We start from the raw sequence: 16,048 nt of genomic DNA, 5'->3' as shown, positions 1-16,048 counted from the left end.
TAAAAAAATAACATAGTATCCAGCACTGCAATTATTGTCTCTGTGTCTCATTCCACTTTTAGACATGAATCTCTTGGAAAATAGTGACTATGTCTTACTTTTTTGGTGTCTCTGGCAGTTAGTATGTGTTTGATGAATGTATAACTGGATGAATCAATATTCTTACAGAACTGAGAGAAGATGAAATATAATGAGTTCAAATGGAAGCTGGGAAACATTCTGGTTTTGAGTTTACATTCTACCACTTACTTCCCTTGTGACCTTGGAAAAATCACTTTCCATCTCTCAGAAAATATTGGGCTTTAGTAGACCACCAGTTTTGAGGGGTTTTCCTCACTGTTTAACGTTTTTAACAAACAAGAGCTTATGAGGATGTATGTATGTATGTACACACTGATATGTAAAAATGCATATACAAATGTATGCACAAAATATGTATATATAAAAATATATGTGTGTATATATATATATGTATATATATATACAAATACATATACATATATGTATGTCACTCTGCTCTCTCTGCTTCACCTTACCTCTCCCTAATCCTCCAGGACATACCCTAGTCCCCTGGTTGACTGTTTATAAGATACTTAGATCATTAGGACCTTTCCAAACAGAGCTGAAAAACCTCCAGACTAAACTGAAAATCTCTAACATCTATTCTAGCCTCTCACAACTTTATGAATCTTTCTCAGTTCAGGTACAAATGAGGTAGAGAGTGAAAGCATTATTTGAACCCAGCCTGGATAGAACAAGAAACTCTATTTTCTGGAAGTACAGAAATGGATGGTTCTAAAGTGTCAACTATTTAGTATTCTATAGATGAAAGATTAATTACCTGGTGCAGACTGAATGGCATTTGTCCTAGTTTCACACTGTCCTTGTGGGGAATTCATATCTGTACTATAGCACCTTCATTCACAACTCAGCAAGACCTTGAATTTTATTTCCCCTCATACATTAGTAAGAGGATAAGATAGCAGCCTTCACTGAGGATGAAGCAATTTTCCTCAACTCAGGAGGTTGGGCATGGGGGTCAGAGAGAATAAACCTGCTGAGGGAAGCTTAACTGGAAGCTTAACCTTAGATTCCTGGCTTCTGAAATCTTAAATAAATCTCAGGATGTTTTCTGCTAGTATTGAGGTCCACATTTCAGCCATATGAAACTCATCTTCTAGAGGCACTGAACTTTTCCCCAAATGCACAACATATATAACTACCCAATCTGTGTATCCTTCTCCCTACCTTTTCCAGTCTCTTCAGAGATGATGGTGGTAGTGCTTAAGTGTTCTGGAGGAAAAAGAGAAAAGAAGTTAGTCCTATTATTCTTCCTACTTATCCGCAGGCTTGTTGTAGGAGGTTAGCAATGGTTGGAGGACTCTCTGTGATATAGTAAGCAAAATGGAGGTGACTGGAATTAACTGTCTTGTGATCAAAGTCAGTATTGGTATGTGGATTTGATTTTGAGCAGTGACACAAAATATAAGCAAGAGCATAGTCTTAGGAGTCCAAAAGGTAAGTCACCCCTCTGCCAAAATTTACATATTTATTGACACTTTATCCTCATTATTGCTCTTTTTGCCACCTTTTCCCAGCCTTCCTTCAGGAAGCCCCTGTTCTTTGTCAAACCTGCATCCCTACATATTCAACCTTTTTAGAATACTTCTTCCTCTTCTTGCTTTAATGAGGCTGAGCTCTTTTCTGAGAACTATACTTCCTTTATATCTTCTCAATACTGTTTTGAGATTATTTATTATTCCTCCCCTTTTTGCAAAGATCCATCTCTTTTGGGGCTTATATTACTTGGCTAAAAAATCACAACCACTTCTTGTCACTGTTACCTAGCAGTTTTCATTCATGGAAGTCTTTGGTACGTGGCTCAGTCTTTCTTGTCTTCAATTCCCATCATAAGTGTCGACCTATCCAACACTTAAGCCTCACAGTTTTTAGACCTCTTAACTCTTAACAAATTTCAAATATACTCCAACTCTATCAACCACTCTTATGGTTACATTGGGCTAATTATGCAGACTTGCTCCATCTCATAAGTCTAAAATCTAACAACAGCCTCCTATTCTCTCCATGTTCTAATGCTATTTATTCTATTTCACCTGTTATTTTCTCCTCTCATGAAGACCTCTAGCTCCTGGACACTTCCATTTTTCTCACCTCACCAGTTTCATCCTGTTTTTTTTCTTCCATTCCTGGCCAGGCTGGACTCCATTGTCTATCACTTCAACTACTAACTTACCAGGAATATTATAATCATTTGCTGAAACCCCAGTAACTATACTTTCATTGTATTTTTTTCTGGTATTATGATGAATGCTGGTGGAGAAACATCACACAATTGTAAAGATCAGTATTCTTTGGGTCCAACTTCAACTAAGTCCTCAGTGCTGCTTGGCAATAATTAATTTATTTCCCATCACTCAGAGTAACTTTTCCCCCACCACCCAGAGTGGTTATTTCATAACCACTTTGCCCACTCTTCTAAAGCCCCTTACACTACCATCTATCTTTCATTCTTAGTAGATGACTCTGTCTCCTCCATCACAGATGAAACACAGACCATCAGACAGAAATATCTACCTTTTTGTCAAGCCTCTCACCCAAACCTACACATTGGTCTTTTCTGTTTTCTTTCTTCTTTTAGTAGAAAAAAATGACCTTACCCCACTCTAATATTTTTTTGTAGCTCTGACTTTCATCCCCTGCTTCTTCCCTGGGAAGCCCTTTCCAACAATTAGTCTTTTATTCCCTATCTGTCTTCAACTCTTCCCTCTGGTTGGCCTGTTAGCTTATATGTGATTGGAACAATATCAAATTAGACCATAGTCTGTCAAACAAACAAAAGGTAAATAGGTAAAATTTATGGACTGGCTCATTATTATAGAGAGAGGTAAGTTATTCTTATTCATGGAAGTTCCTTGATGATATGTATTGATGCAGTCTCTTATCTATTAGATGGTCCATATTTGACATGACCCGTTACTACACATGGAGAAAATCTATTGCTTTGGATCTATAGCATCTTGATGATATATCAATTCACCACTAGAGTTTGATTCTAAGGACTGACAGGATACAACAAAGAATTATGTGTGCCTGTCTGGGTGGTAGGGAATAGTACCACAGTAGTAACTGGAAGACACATTCTAGCAGTATGTGTTACCAGAGAACAAAGTTTTCCAAAGATATAGGAAATCATAATGTACAATTATTCGTCTTCCTCCCTGGGGGTAAATAACAGAGTTGTATTTTCTACCCTGGTTTGCTAGCCCTGTTTAAATGTCTAAAGACATTTTCCCACTTTCTATTCCTGCTGACAGAATGTCAATGGCTGGGAATCCCAGAATACCTACCTCAATATAACCAGTTTTCAAAACAGCATGACTTAAAAAAAAAAAAAGAACAGGAGAAAAAATACCTCTCTGGATTCATGTGGGTCCCTAGAGTTTCTATTGAGCCTCTTGCAAGGGGGATAATGATGAGTACTGGATTCAGGTTAAGAGACTTAAGAAGTGAGACTCAATGCTTTGATGACCCAAGGACACAAAATTCAACACAGCCTACTCTTCTATGTTATTGGTGGTGAACAAAGATTTATTGGTAAAGAAAATACCCTGGCTATTACGTCTCCATATAACAAATACAAGGAAAAAGTTTTTTCCATCCTTGTTAGCATCTGTCTGGGATTAGTTGTAATTGAAGGCTAATATCTCTTTCCAGCCTTAGACAATCCCCACAAAACAAACTAATTAAGGGGTGACTGTTGGAATTATATTTTTCCTTTTTATAAAAAAAGAACTCATTAATAAGATTCCTTTGAAATAGTTAATACCTCTAATAAACTCTAAAATAATAAATTTACATACAAATTAAATGTATTCAAAGGAAGCAAATCTACACTAAGCATCAATGCATACAGCCCAGCCAGGCTGAGTCAATTCATGTGAGCTCAACAAGTATCAAAGAAATTAGGAGGGGGCATGAGCAGGGGAGCAACAGGGAATGAGAAATATTGGTTGGGAGAACACTAGAAGGGGTCTGTTCTGTCTTCTTGGGATCAGAAGATGGATGCAAGTCACTTCTTGGATTATCTGGTTCTTACAGGCTAGATACAGTGCCAGAAGATATCCTAATTAGGCTTTACCTCTTTGGGACAAAACCATAAAGACAGTCTCCATGCCAGCATGGACATGGTCTGTAACATGACAGTGAAGCAGCCATGTCCCAGGGTTGCTGGTCACCATCTCCACAACCTCAAAGGTCCCTGGGAACAGATCCACCACGTCTGCCCGGTAACTCTCTCCACTCTGCAAGAGAGATTGTGGGTGAGAGAGAGAAAGTGAAGGGTAGAGATAGTCTCAGAACTTATAGGAATTAAAAGGCTTGGGTATCCACACCAGAGACATGGAATTTCAAGATTCACAGACCAGAGAACAGCTTAAAGATTCCATCTTATCCATCTCTTCTGTGAACCCACCCATACAAACTGACTCAACAGAGGAGACTCTCTCTCCTCCTACTTTTTCTTAAAGTGTCCCAAAGTAAAGTTCATTTAGTCTTTCATTAGGGGGATAAAAACTAGTATATCCATACATTTTAGCAGGCTTAAGCCTTGACCCCTAGGAAGGATCCACATATTTACTTTAGAAATGAAACTCAATTTAGTTTCTCCTCTATGCCACCACCTTTATCAGGACTTCTAAGTCTTTAAGTCCACATTAATGCCTACAACTCTGACCCCTTTTCCTAAGACAAAATTTCTTCTTCAAAACCCACATGTAGTCCCATGTAGGTCCTGAATTGAAGTTCAGGAATGGATTAAGGACTTTCAGAGATTGTGAGACACTACTCTGAAATTTCTTACTCAGGATGACTGCTTACGGGACCTCAAGTCCCTGACTGAGACCCAATTACATTTATTCCTTCAATCTCCTTATCACATAAATGAGCCATTCATTTCTTCTATATCATAGGGGAAAGCTAAGGCCTGGAGGGCAATGACTGACCTTGGGATACAAAGCCAAACTAGAATTCCCTGATCAATACTCCATGTACAAGACCTTTCTTCTTTTAACTGATTATTATCATGTTTCTTTTTATTCTCTTCTTTCTTAATGGATATCAAAGCACTCTGAGGGACTCAGCCTCTTTTCCAGCTCACCCGATAGAGAAAGCTTTCTGCATGGAAATGGACAGTGTGTAGGTCAATATCTTGTCCCATGGCCAGCATGTACCAAGCCACTCGTTCTCCTTGGTACATGGTAAGGCCCCTGAGGTTGGCATAGAGTTTTCCATTAATGGCTGTAAGAGAAGAAAACTATTTTATATCTCTCATTTTGACTTACCACTGCCACTACCCTAGAGCTAATCCCTATCATCTCTGATGATAGCAATACCCTCCTAAATTCTCTCATTTTTATTCCATTTGTCCCTCTCCAGTCTATCTTCCACATTGGTGTTACAAGAGTGGTCTTTCTAAATAACTAATATGATCATGTTATTCTGCTGCTTAAAATACTTTAATAGCTCCCTCCTGCCAAAAATATCAAGTCCATGACTCCTTAGCTCAGCCAACAAGGTCCTTCAAAATACAGCCCCAAACTACCTTCCCAAACTCATCTACCATTATCTAACATATTTATTTCAATTAAGGTGATTTTTTCACCATCCCCCCATATGGTCCCATATTCATGTTCTCTGTGTTCTTGCTTATGTTTCTGATCTTCCCTCCCAGAAATTTTCCCTACTTTTATCCATCTTTTCAAAGCCCAGTCATACCTTCACCTCTTCTAATAATACTTCCCTGATCTAGCGCCTCTCAGCACCTCTCATTGCCTGCATTCCTTTCCACAACTAAACTCCTCCAGTACTGTCTGTACCACCCTTTGGAACTCACTAGAAACTGCCTTATACATTTACCTATCTTTTAATTTGTGGAATTTTATATCCCCAACTAGGTTGTAGGTTTCTATTAGGCAGGACATAAATGTATATACTATATTCCTTGTATTCTTCAGAACACCCAGCAGACACCTGAGCCTACAATAAATGTTTAAAAAAATACCTGTCACATTCTTGGAATTTATAATGATATTAACACATGGGACTCATCATCTGCCTCTTCCCAGGCCACATCCTATGCTTTAAAAACAACAAACCACTCATCACCATGTTAATTCACACTGTCAAGACTATGCCCAGGATACACACCCCAACTTTTCATGTTCTCACAGAGGGAAGATGATTTATACTCTACATCCCAAGAGAGGAAATAATGGAAGGAACATTTATAGCCTATTTACTCTGGCCAAATTTTGTATTTGAGAGAAGGGACTAAATACGCTTAACTCAGTCTGACCATAGAAAGTGGTGCAGATGGATTTGTTATTCCATCATGGGGAAGATTTTATCCCTGTGAAGGAGGAGGGTATTGTTGTCCCTCTACGTCAATGACAGGATGAAAAATCTATCCATTGTTGGGGTAGTATTAGTAAGCCCATTTTGTTGCAGAACTAAATTCAGTTTGCAAATTAGCTTTCTCAGTAAGTTCACATTTGATCTTAAGCATCTCTGCCTCTTGCTCAATTGGTTCAGGAATCTGGAAGTGAGAGAAAGGGTATTATTTGTTTGCCCTCAGACACCAACATTATTTTTTTTCTCTAGTGTCAGCACTCAGAGAGTTTTCAACAAATATTTGATAGGTAGATAGATTGATACCTGAAGAGTTTGGATGAATAAACACATAAACAAAAAGATGGAAATGAGCATTATCTAAACCCCTGCACTAGCAAGATCTGTGTCCTCTTTTCATTTTGGTTTTGGGCAATTTATTTCTCTGATTTGAAAGGAGCTAAAAAAATTCATTTTGTAAAGTTTGTGAATCACTGGATTCAATGTGAATCACTCATATTTCCATCAAGGGGAAATAGCTAGAATCTGTGTGACTATGAGATACTACTTTTGAGTTCCAGTAGAGTCACTATAAAAGCTGCAACTTATCCTCAAATCAAAGAAATACTACACTAGAAGAGATAGTGAGAAATCACTTCATACATTCTGCTGCACTTAAATTCTCCCTCTTCTTTGAGATTTTCTCTATTTTTTTTAAAGATACACAAATCTCTAGAACAAAGGAAGGCTTGAGTGCACAATTTACCTCCAAAATCCATTTGAGCATCAAGAAGCTCTTATTTGTATGTAATATAACCCAGTATGCTGCTCTCTGAATGTCTCTCTCCAATCCTTCCATCTGTAAATTGAACCTTTGTTTTAAAAATAGATTAAAAGATAAGCTGTCCTTCATTTGACTATATTAGGATATATTGAGAAAACAGATCTCAGATCCAGAGTGGTAAGGAAATAAGATAATATTGAGAAACTAAACTCAGAATTTTTAAGTAGAGAGGCCCTAATCAGCCAGTGCACCAGGTACATTGAGGGTCATAAATGTCCATCTTGCCTTCTCTAATATGTTAAAATGTGCTAGTATCACCACAGCAACTTTACAGAGTCAGCTTCCTGCTTTCTGGGCACTTGAACTAACGTAGACCACATTACCTATTTTATGTATGAAATATATAATACTGTAGTAGGAGACATTTCTTTTAATTTGTCCCCATTCCACTTTCCTATCCTTTCAGAAAATATGCTCCCTTGGGTTGTGATGGGCCTATCAGATACCCCCATGCAGCCAGTAGGGACTTCTTTGGAAGAGGGTTAGGTTCTTTTCTACAGACCATGCATTTTATTGCTCTCCAAGAAAGTCTCATCCTGTAGGTTAACATGGCCTGGATCCTGGGGCCCATAAGTTTCCACATTCTCTTCCAGATACCAAGACTGGTTCTCATCAAAAATCAAGAATAACAAGGCAAATTCTCGGTCCATGTCATGCCGTCCTCCATTGGGCTCTAGGATGCCCTTTCGGCAGATAGCCAAGGGTCCCACCAGGCCACTGTACATGTCCTAAGGATAGGAGGAAGAGGGAGAGAGTGAACTAGATGGAGTTGTTTCTGGGTGGTAGTGCTCTACAGAGAGACAGGCTAACATCCAAGCCCATTGTGCCCTCAGCACTTCATCATAATGTCTTGTATTTATAAGTACCTCATCTATATTATCTGAATTCATCCTCACAACAATCTTGGGACATAGGAAAGATATGCTATCTCACTTATGATTTACCTCTGCTGGACTATTCGTTGATCTCCAAACTCACCAATCATTTTCACAACACAATGCCTTTTCTCAGGCTGTTTCTTCTTCCTGTAATGCCCCCCCACCACCATATCCCTATCTTTTATCATACTGCTATTCAGCTTTCAAGGCTCAATGTATGTCTACCTACCATTATGTTGCCTTCTCCAGTTTCCCCCTCATTCATCCTCTCCTCCAAGCAGAAGTAATCACTCTCTCATGGACCCCCACAGCAGTTTCTATTAAATGGTTTTATAGAGCTGCTAATACTATGCTATATTTAAATTTTATTCTGTGTATATATATATATATATAGTTATATTTTATATATTTAATGTCAATGTTATGTTTATATTCATCTGTCTCCCACAACTAGATCATACTCTTTGAAAATGGGAACTGTATCTTACATTTGTATCATCCAAAGCACCAGGTAAAATGTAGTAGGCTCTCAATAAATGATAGCTGACATCTGCCTGTGGATGGGTGGCTACATAGATAAGCCCATTTTCCAGGAAACAGAGGCAGAATGACTTGCCTAAAGTCACTTCAAAAGCAAGACAGAACAAAATTTGGGCTAGAAACCCAATCTCTTGACAACAAATTCTAGGCTTCTTGAATGATAACATACTGCCTTATATTATCCAAGAAGAAGAAATAAGGAAGAAAATCTTCAGAACTAACATGTGATGCTACCTATTCCTTTCATCCCTCCTCCTAACTACTAGAATAAGCCCAGCATTTGAGGAATTTCACCTGAACCCTGGACTTTAGTGCTGGGCTTCTTACTACATCTGTTTAATAACTTCTTTTTACTAGGCAGCCTGCCCAATTCTGAGACAACTCCAGGAAGCCAATATTGTCTTTACCTTGATGGGATCCACTGCAGAATAATAGATCCAGGAAACACAAGTAGAATCATTGGGCCCAGGGCCAGATCTCTCTGGGATGTTCCACTGGTAAGTGAGAACCTCACCTAGAAGTGGTAACAGGAGTCTCCAGTTAGACCAGATCAGAAATTTCTCCCAGTTCCCGGGTATCCCTAAGAGGCTGTGGCAGGTGAGTCCCAGGACCTTTAAGATATTTCTCCATCATTTCCATATCATTCTTCATTTTATTTTTGTGACTTTATTCTTATCCCTCCTGGGACACCCTCAACATCTCTTCTACTGTCCCTATCTTTAAATATTCAGGTCCAATACTCTAGTAAGGCAGTTCTGCTACTATTCTCCCTGCTTATAATGACCTTCCTTCTTTGGCTCTGTTTTGGTCTCCCTATCCTGCTGCTGCCTCCTAAATGCAGCTGTTTCTTCAAGGCTCTGTCTCTAGTCCTCTTCTCCTCTTTTTCCATACTGTCTCCATGGAAGATTTAAGCCATCTTTCTGATGTCAATTAATCTGCGTGTATTGATGCCTCAAATACTTAGCCAGACTTTCCTTGTCATTAAGCTCCAATCCAAAATGGGCATAGAGAGAACGTACCTCAACATAATAAAGGCTATATATGACAAATCCACAGTAGGCATCACACTCAATGGTGAAAACCTAAAGCATTTCCTCTAAGATCAGGAACAAGACAAGGATGTCCACTCTCACCACTATTATTCATCATAGTTTTGGAAGTTCTAGCCATGGCAATCAGAGAATAAAAAGAAATAAAAGGAATACAAGTTGGAAAAGAAGAAGTAAAACTGTCACTCTTTGCAGATGACATGATACTATACATAGAGAATCCTAAAAATGCTACCAGGAAACTACTAGATCTAATCAATGAATTTGGGAAAGTTGCAGGATACAAAATTAATGCACAGAAATCTCTTGCATTCCTATACATTAATGATGAAAAATCTGAAAGAGAAATTAAGGAAACACTGCCATTTACCATTGCAACAAAAAGAATAAAATACCTAGGAATAAACCTACCTCAGGACACAAAAGAATTGTATGCAGAAAACTATAAGACACTGATGAAAGAAATTTAAGATGATAACAACAGATGGAGAGATATACCATGTTTTTTTTTGGAAGAGTCAATATTGTGCAAATGACTCTATTACCCAAAGCAATCTACAGGTTCAATGCAATCCCTATCAAATTACCAATGGCATTTTTTACAGAACTAGAACAAACAATCTTAAAATTTGTACTGAGACACAAAAGACCCCGAATAGCCAAAGCAGTCTTGAGGGAAAAAAACGGAGCTGGAGGAATCAGACTCCCTGACTTCAGACTATTTATTTGTTTGTTTGTTTGTTTGTTTGATGGGATTAACAGAAACAAACTACTTTATATAAAATAGATATGCAAAGAGGATATACTGTATAGTACAGGGAATTATAGCAATTATCTTAAAATATCTTATAATGGAGTGTAATCTGCAAAAATATTGAATCATGATGCTGTATAACTAAAATTAACATAATATTGTAAATCAATGACTGAACATTGGGGACAGAGTCAAGATGGCAGAATAGGAGGATGTGGAGTTTGCATCTCCTCACAAATACATCAAGAATACATTGGAACAATTCTCAGAGAGCACCTACTGAACACTAGTGGAGGACCTCGGACACCTAAGGGGACAAAAAAATCCCCGAGCAACCAGGTAGGATGAAGGAAAGGGGGAAGAAAAGTGGAAACAGGATGAGACCAGTGCCCCTGAGGGGTAGCTAAAGGAGAGCAGAGGTTCCTACACTCAGAAAAGCTCACTTACAGCAAGGGGAACAGTGGTGACAGAGAGGGACTTTCAGGGGATTGGGAGATTGGAGGGGAATGCAGCAACCAGTATGTGTAAGGCAGGACAGAGTAATACCTATTCACATAGTCTGTGCCACAGCCCTGCACACCCCAGCCTGAGTTGTGTGTAGGAGGGCTGGGTGCTGGAGAGTGAGGTTTGGAGAGTGGACCCAGGGAGGGGGTAGCTGTTGGTTGTGAGGAGACAGCCTGAGGCAGCATGAGGGAAGGGCTCCATGGCCAGAAAAGTTTGCAGAGGAAGCCCAGGCCACTATGGAGGTGAGATGCAATTGTTGAGTGGTGTGCAAAGAGCAGGACTGCCATTGGAATGCCCTTTCCCACCCGTTTGGCTGGCCTCCTTGGGCAACGTAAGTTGTGCATGCCTGAGCAGGCTCACCCACCCTGAAAACCAGGGTTCCCCTCACCTGCTCAGGCCTTGGCAAGCCTGCTAGGGACCCAGGCCTGAGCCCTACCCCTGCCAAAACCTCCTCTGGCCACATGGGTTCAGGTGGACCTGAGCACAACTCCCCCAAAGCATCCATGGGCTGTGTGGGTCTTGGCAGCCTGCCACCACCCCTGACAAATCTTCCTTTGTCCACGGAGGTCCTGGCAGACTGAGCGCCACCTTTCTCCAAAGCCTCCTCCATCTGTGCCAGCCCCTGAAGCCATGCCCATGGAAGTCTGCACCCTGGCTGGCCTATGCAAGCATGTGTGCTCCAGGCCAGCTTCAGGAGCAGATGCTGGTGAGAGGAACACAAGCAGAGGTGGGGATGACACAGCTGGTCCAGAGACCTACCAAGAGGTCTTGGAGGAACTCCTGGGGAGGTGGGGGTTGGCTGTAGCTCACCGTGGGTGCAGGGACATTGATAGTGGAGGCATCACAGAAGTTTCCATTTTTAAATTTTTTATATTTTTATCTTTAACTTTATTTTTTAAACTTTTAAAATTATTTTATTTTATTTTATCTTTTTGCTGTTGTTCTATTTTGCTTTGTTATTTCATTTTTATTTTTTCTAAAATATTTTTTATTTTTCTAATTTTATTTTTCTTTTTATTCTTTGTTACTGTCCTGCTCTTTGTTATTTGTTGTCCCTTTCTTCCTGTTGGTTTGTTATTTTGATATTTTTGTTTAGTTTTGTTTTGCTTTGTTTATTATTTTCTTTTGTTTTTATCCTTTTTTTCTAGTTTTGATTTTTTGTGTGTGTGTCATTTTTGTGTGTTTGTCTTTTGTTCACTCAGCTTTTCTTTTAGTTTGTTTTTTGATTTTCTTTTGTTTTCAGTTTTCTGTTTGGGTTAGTTTTGTTTTTATTATTGGTTTTGGTTTGGGGGCTCTCTTGTTCATTTTGGTGTCTTCTTGTTTTTTTGCTTTCCTTGGGTTTTTTTCGTTGTTGTTGTTTGTTTGTTGTTTTGTCTTTCGTTTATTTTGATTTTTTTTGTTGTCTTTGGTTTTATTTGTCTGTTTGTTTTCTTTTGTTTGTGTGATTGTTACTTCTTATTTTTGTTGGTTCGGTTTTGTTTTTATTATTTGCCTTGGACTTTGTTTGTCTGCTTTTTGTTTGTTTATTTGTTTTTGTCACATTGTGCAACTTGCAGGATCTTGTTTCCCAGGCCAGGGGTTAGGCCTGAGCCCCTGTGGTGGGAGCACCAAATTCAAACTGCTGGGCTATCAGAGAACTACAGGTCCCAGGAAATATTCATTACTGTGAGGTCTCGAAGAAGTCCTCATCTCAGCACCAAGACCTGGCTCCACCTAACTGCCTGCAAGCTCCAGTGCTGGACGCCTCAGGCCAAACAACCAGCAAGAGAGGAAAACAGCTCCACACATCAACAAAAATGAGATGACAGAGAAATATGTTACAGATGAAGGAGCAAGGTAAAAACCTACAAGACCAAATAAATGAAGAGGAAATAGGCAACCTACCTGAAAAAGAATTCAGAGTAATGATAGTAAATATGATCCAAAATCTCGGAAATAGAATGGAGACACAGAACAAGACAAGGATACCCACTCTCACCATTTCTGTTCAGCACAGTATTGGAAATCCTAGCCACAGAAATCAGGTAAGAAAAAGAAACAAAATGTATCCAAGTTAGAAGAGAAGAGGTAAAATTCTCACTATTTCTAGTTGACATAATACTCTATATAGAGAACTCTATAGTCTCCACACAAAAACTATTAGAACTAATAAAGAAATTCAGCAAGGTTGCATGGTACAAGGTTAATATACAGAAATTTGTTGCATTTCTTTACACTAACAATGAAATATCAGAAAGAGAAAGTAAAAAGTAATCCTGTTTAAAATGGTGTCAAAAAATACCTAGGAATAAACTTAACCAAGGAAGCGAAAGACCTATACACTAAAAGTTATAAAACATTGAAAACAGTAATTGGAGATAATTCAAGGAAATTGAAAGATATCCCATGCTTTTAGATTGGAAGAATTAATATTGTTAAAATGGCCATACTACCCAAAGCAATCTACAGATTTAATGCAATCCCTATCAAAACACCCATGATATTTTTCACAGAACTAGAACAAATAATCTTAAAATTTATATGGAACGAAAAAAGACCCAAAAATTTCAAAACAATCCTAATAAAAAAGAACAAAGCTATACTTCCAGACTTCAGACAATACTACAAAGCTACAGTTATCAAAACAGCATGGTATTGGCACAAAAACAGACATATGGATCGATGGAACAGAATAGAGAGTCAAGAAATAAACCCACACACCTACAGTCAATTAATCTTTAACAAAGGAATCAAGACTGTACAATGGAAAGAAAGAAGTCTCTTCAACTAGTGGTGTTGGGAAAGCCAGATGGCCACATGTAAATCAATGAAAATAGAACACTCGAACACTTCCTCATACCATATTCAAAAATTACTCAAACTGGTTTAAAGACTTAGATCTAAGACATGAAAGCATAAAACTCCTAGAAGAGAACAGAGACAAAACATTCTCTGACATAAATCATAGCAATATTTTCTTAGTTCGGTCTCCCCAGGCAAAAGTAATAAAAGCAAAAATAAACAAATGGTACCTAATAAAATCTAAAAGCTTTTGCACAGCAAAGGAAACCATCAATAAAACAATAAGACAACCTGTGGAATGGGAGGAAATATTTGCAAACAATGGAACAAACAAGAGATTAATATCCAAAATATATAAACAGTTCATACAATGCAATATTGAAAAAAGAAAGAACACAATCAAAAAATGGGCAGAAGACCCAAATAGACATTTCTCCAAAGTAGACATACAGATGGCCAACAGTCACATGAAAAGATGCTCAACATCGTTAATCATTACTGAAGTGCAAATCAAAATCACAATGAGGTATCACCACACACTGGTCAGAATGGCTACCATCAAAAAGTCTACAAACAACCAATGCTGGAGAGGGTGCAGAGAAAAGGGAACCCTTGTACACTGTTGGTGGCAATGTAAATTGGTTCTCTCTCTATGGAAAACAGTAGTTTCCTTAGAAAACTAAAAATGGAGCTACAACATGATGCTGGGCATATATTCAGAAAAGGTGAAAATTCTACTTCAAAAGATATGTTCACCCCAACGTTCATAGTAGCATTATTTATAGTAGCCAAGACATAGAAAACACCAAATTGCCCATCACAGATGATTGGTTTAAGAAGATGTGGTATAGATATACAATGGAATATTACTCAGCCATAAAAAAGAATGAAATATTGTCATTTGGAAAAACATGGATGGACTAGAGAATATTACACTCAGTGAAGTAAGTCAGACAGAGAAAGACAAATACTATATGATGTCATTTATATGTGGAATCTAAAATATAATACAAATGAATCTATATACAAAACAGAAATAGACTCACAGATATAGAAAACAAACTTATGGTTACCAAAGGGGAAAGGGAGAAGGGAAGTGATAAATTTGGAGTATGGTATTAACAGATGCAAGCTACTGTACATAAAATAGATTATGAACAAGGGTTTACTGTATAGCACAGGGAAATATATCTATAGCTATCTATCTATATATAACTGAATCACTTTTCTGTACAATATTGTAAATCAATTATACTTCAATAAAAAAATCAGAAATAAAAAAACTAAAATCACAAGTGAATGTAGGGATATTTTACCAACCTCACAGAAATAAAAAGGATTATAAGAAAACACCAAAACAATTATATATCCACCAATTATATAACCTAGATGAAATACACAAATTCCTAGAAATATACAAATTACCTTTCAATACTATCAGTTTTTGATTTCATGTATGTTGGAGTTCTGTTGTTCAATGTGTGCATATTTAGGACAGTTTTTATTTTATTTTTGAGAATTGATCTCTTTATTATATTGTAATATCTTTCTTATCCTTGGTAGATTCCTTAGTCTAAAGTGTACTTTCCCTGACAGTAGTATTAGCCATGTTAGAGTTTACATGGTACATCTTTGTCCATTCTTTCACTTTTATCCTATTTTTGCCTTTACGTTTACAGTGAATTTATTTTATATAACATATAGTTGGGTAATCTTCTAAAATCCAGTATCACAATATACATCTGTTTTTATTGGTGTATTTATATTTGTTTAAATTTAAAATTATTATTGCTATTGTTGAAATAAAATCTATCATATTGGTAGATTTTTTTTTCTAGTTTTCTATTTCTTTTTGTTTTTTCCTTCTTTCTTGCTTTCTTTTGCATTAATTGAGCATTTTATGTGATTCCATTTTTTCTCTATTATTAATTCACTCTACCCCTTTAAAAATGATTTTACTTATTGCTCTAGAATTTATAACATATATTAGAATCTATCTTCAAATAATATTATATTGGTTACTATCTAGAAAGAGATCTTTGCAACTGTATATTCCCAATACATCACTTCCAATCATTGTGGCATTTTTTGTCATATATTTTATATTTGCATATACAAAAATACACTACATTGATAAAGTTTTCTTTTAGACAGTCTTTTGAGCACTAAAAATGAAAAAAAATTATCTTTATTTATTCTATTTCCAGCACTCTTTATTTCACTGTATAGTTACCACTTGCTTTCTGGTGTCATGTCAGTTCTTCCTGAAGTGCTTTCTTTAAAATTTCTTGTA

At 37.5% G+C, this 16,048-nt stretch overlaps 1 protein-coding gene across 1 annotated transcript in view; it reads right to left on the bottom strand.

Annotated features, from left to right (window-relative positions):
- Positions 1-16,048, bottom strand: part of HEPH (hephaestin) — a 98,473-nt gene that overhangs the window by 4,330 nt on the left and 78,095 nt on the right. Inside the window, exons 17-21 of the mRNA XM_033849728.2 lie at positions 9,075-9,181; positions 7,752-7,977; positions 5,177-5,316; positions 4,160-4,322; positions 1,249-1,293 (exon numbers count right to left, since the gene is read on the bottom strand). Coding sequence (XP_033705619.1) covers positions 1,249-1,293; positions 4,160-4,322; positions 5,177-5,316; positions 7,752-7,977; positions 9,075-9,181 — 681 coding nt within the window. The remainder of the gene's footprint in view (positions 1-1,248; positions 1,294-4,159; positions 4,323-5,176; positions 5,317-7,751; positions 7,978-9,074; positions 9,182-16,048) is intronic.

The sequence above is a fragment of the Tursiops truncatus genome, chromosome X, assembly GCF_011762595.2.
Source record: "Tursiops truncatus isolate mTurTru1 chromosome X, mTurTru1.mat.Y, whole genome shotgun sequence".
Taxonomy (NCBI): Eukaryota; Metazoa; Chordata; class Mammalia; order Artiodactyla; family Delphinidae; genus Tursiops; species Tursiops truncatus.
Note: the sequence above shows the minus strand (reverse complement) of the source record. Positions and strands in the feature narration are given on the sequence as shown.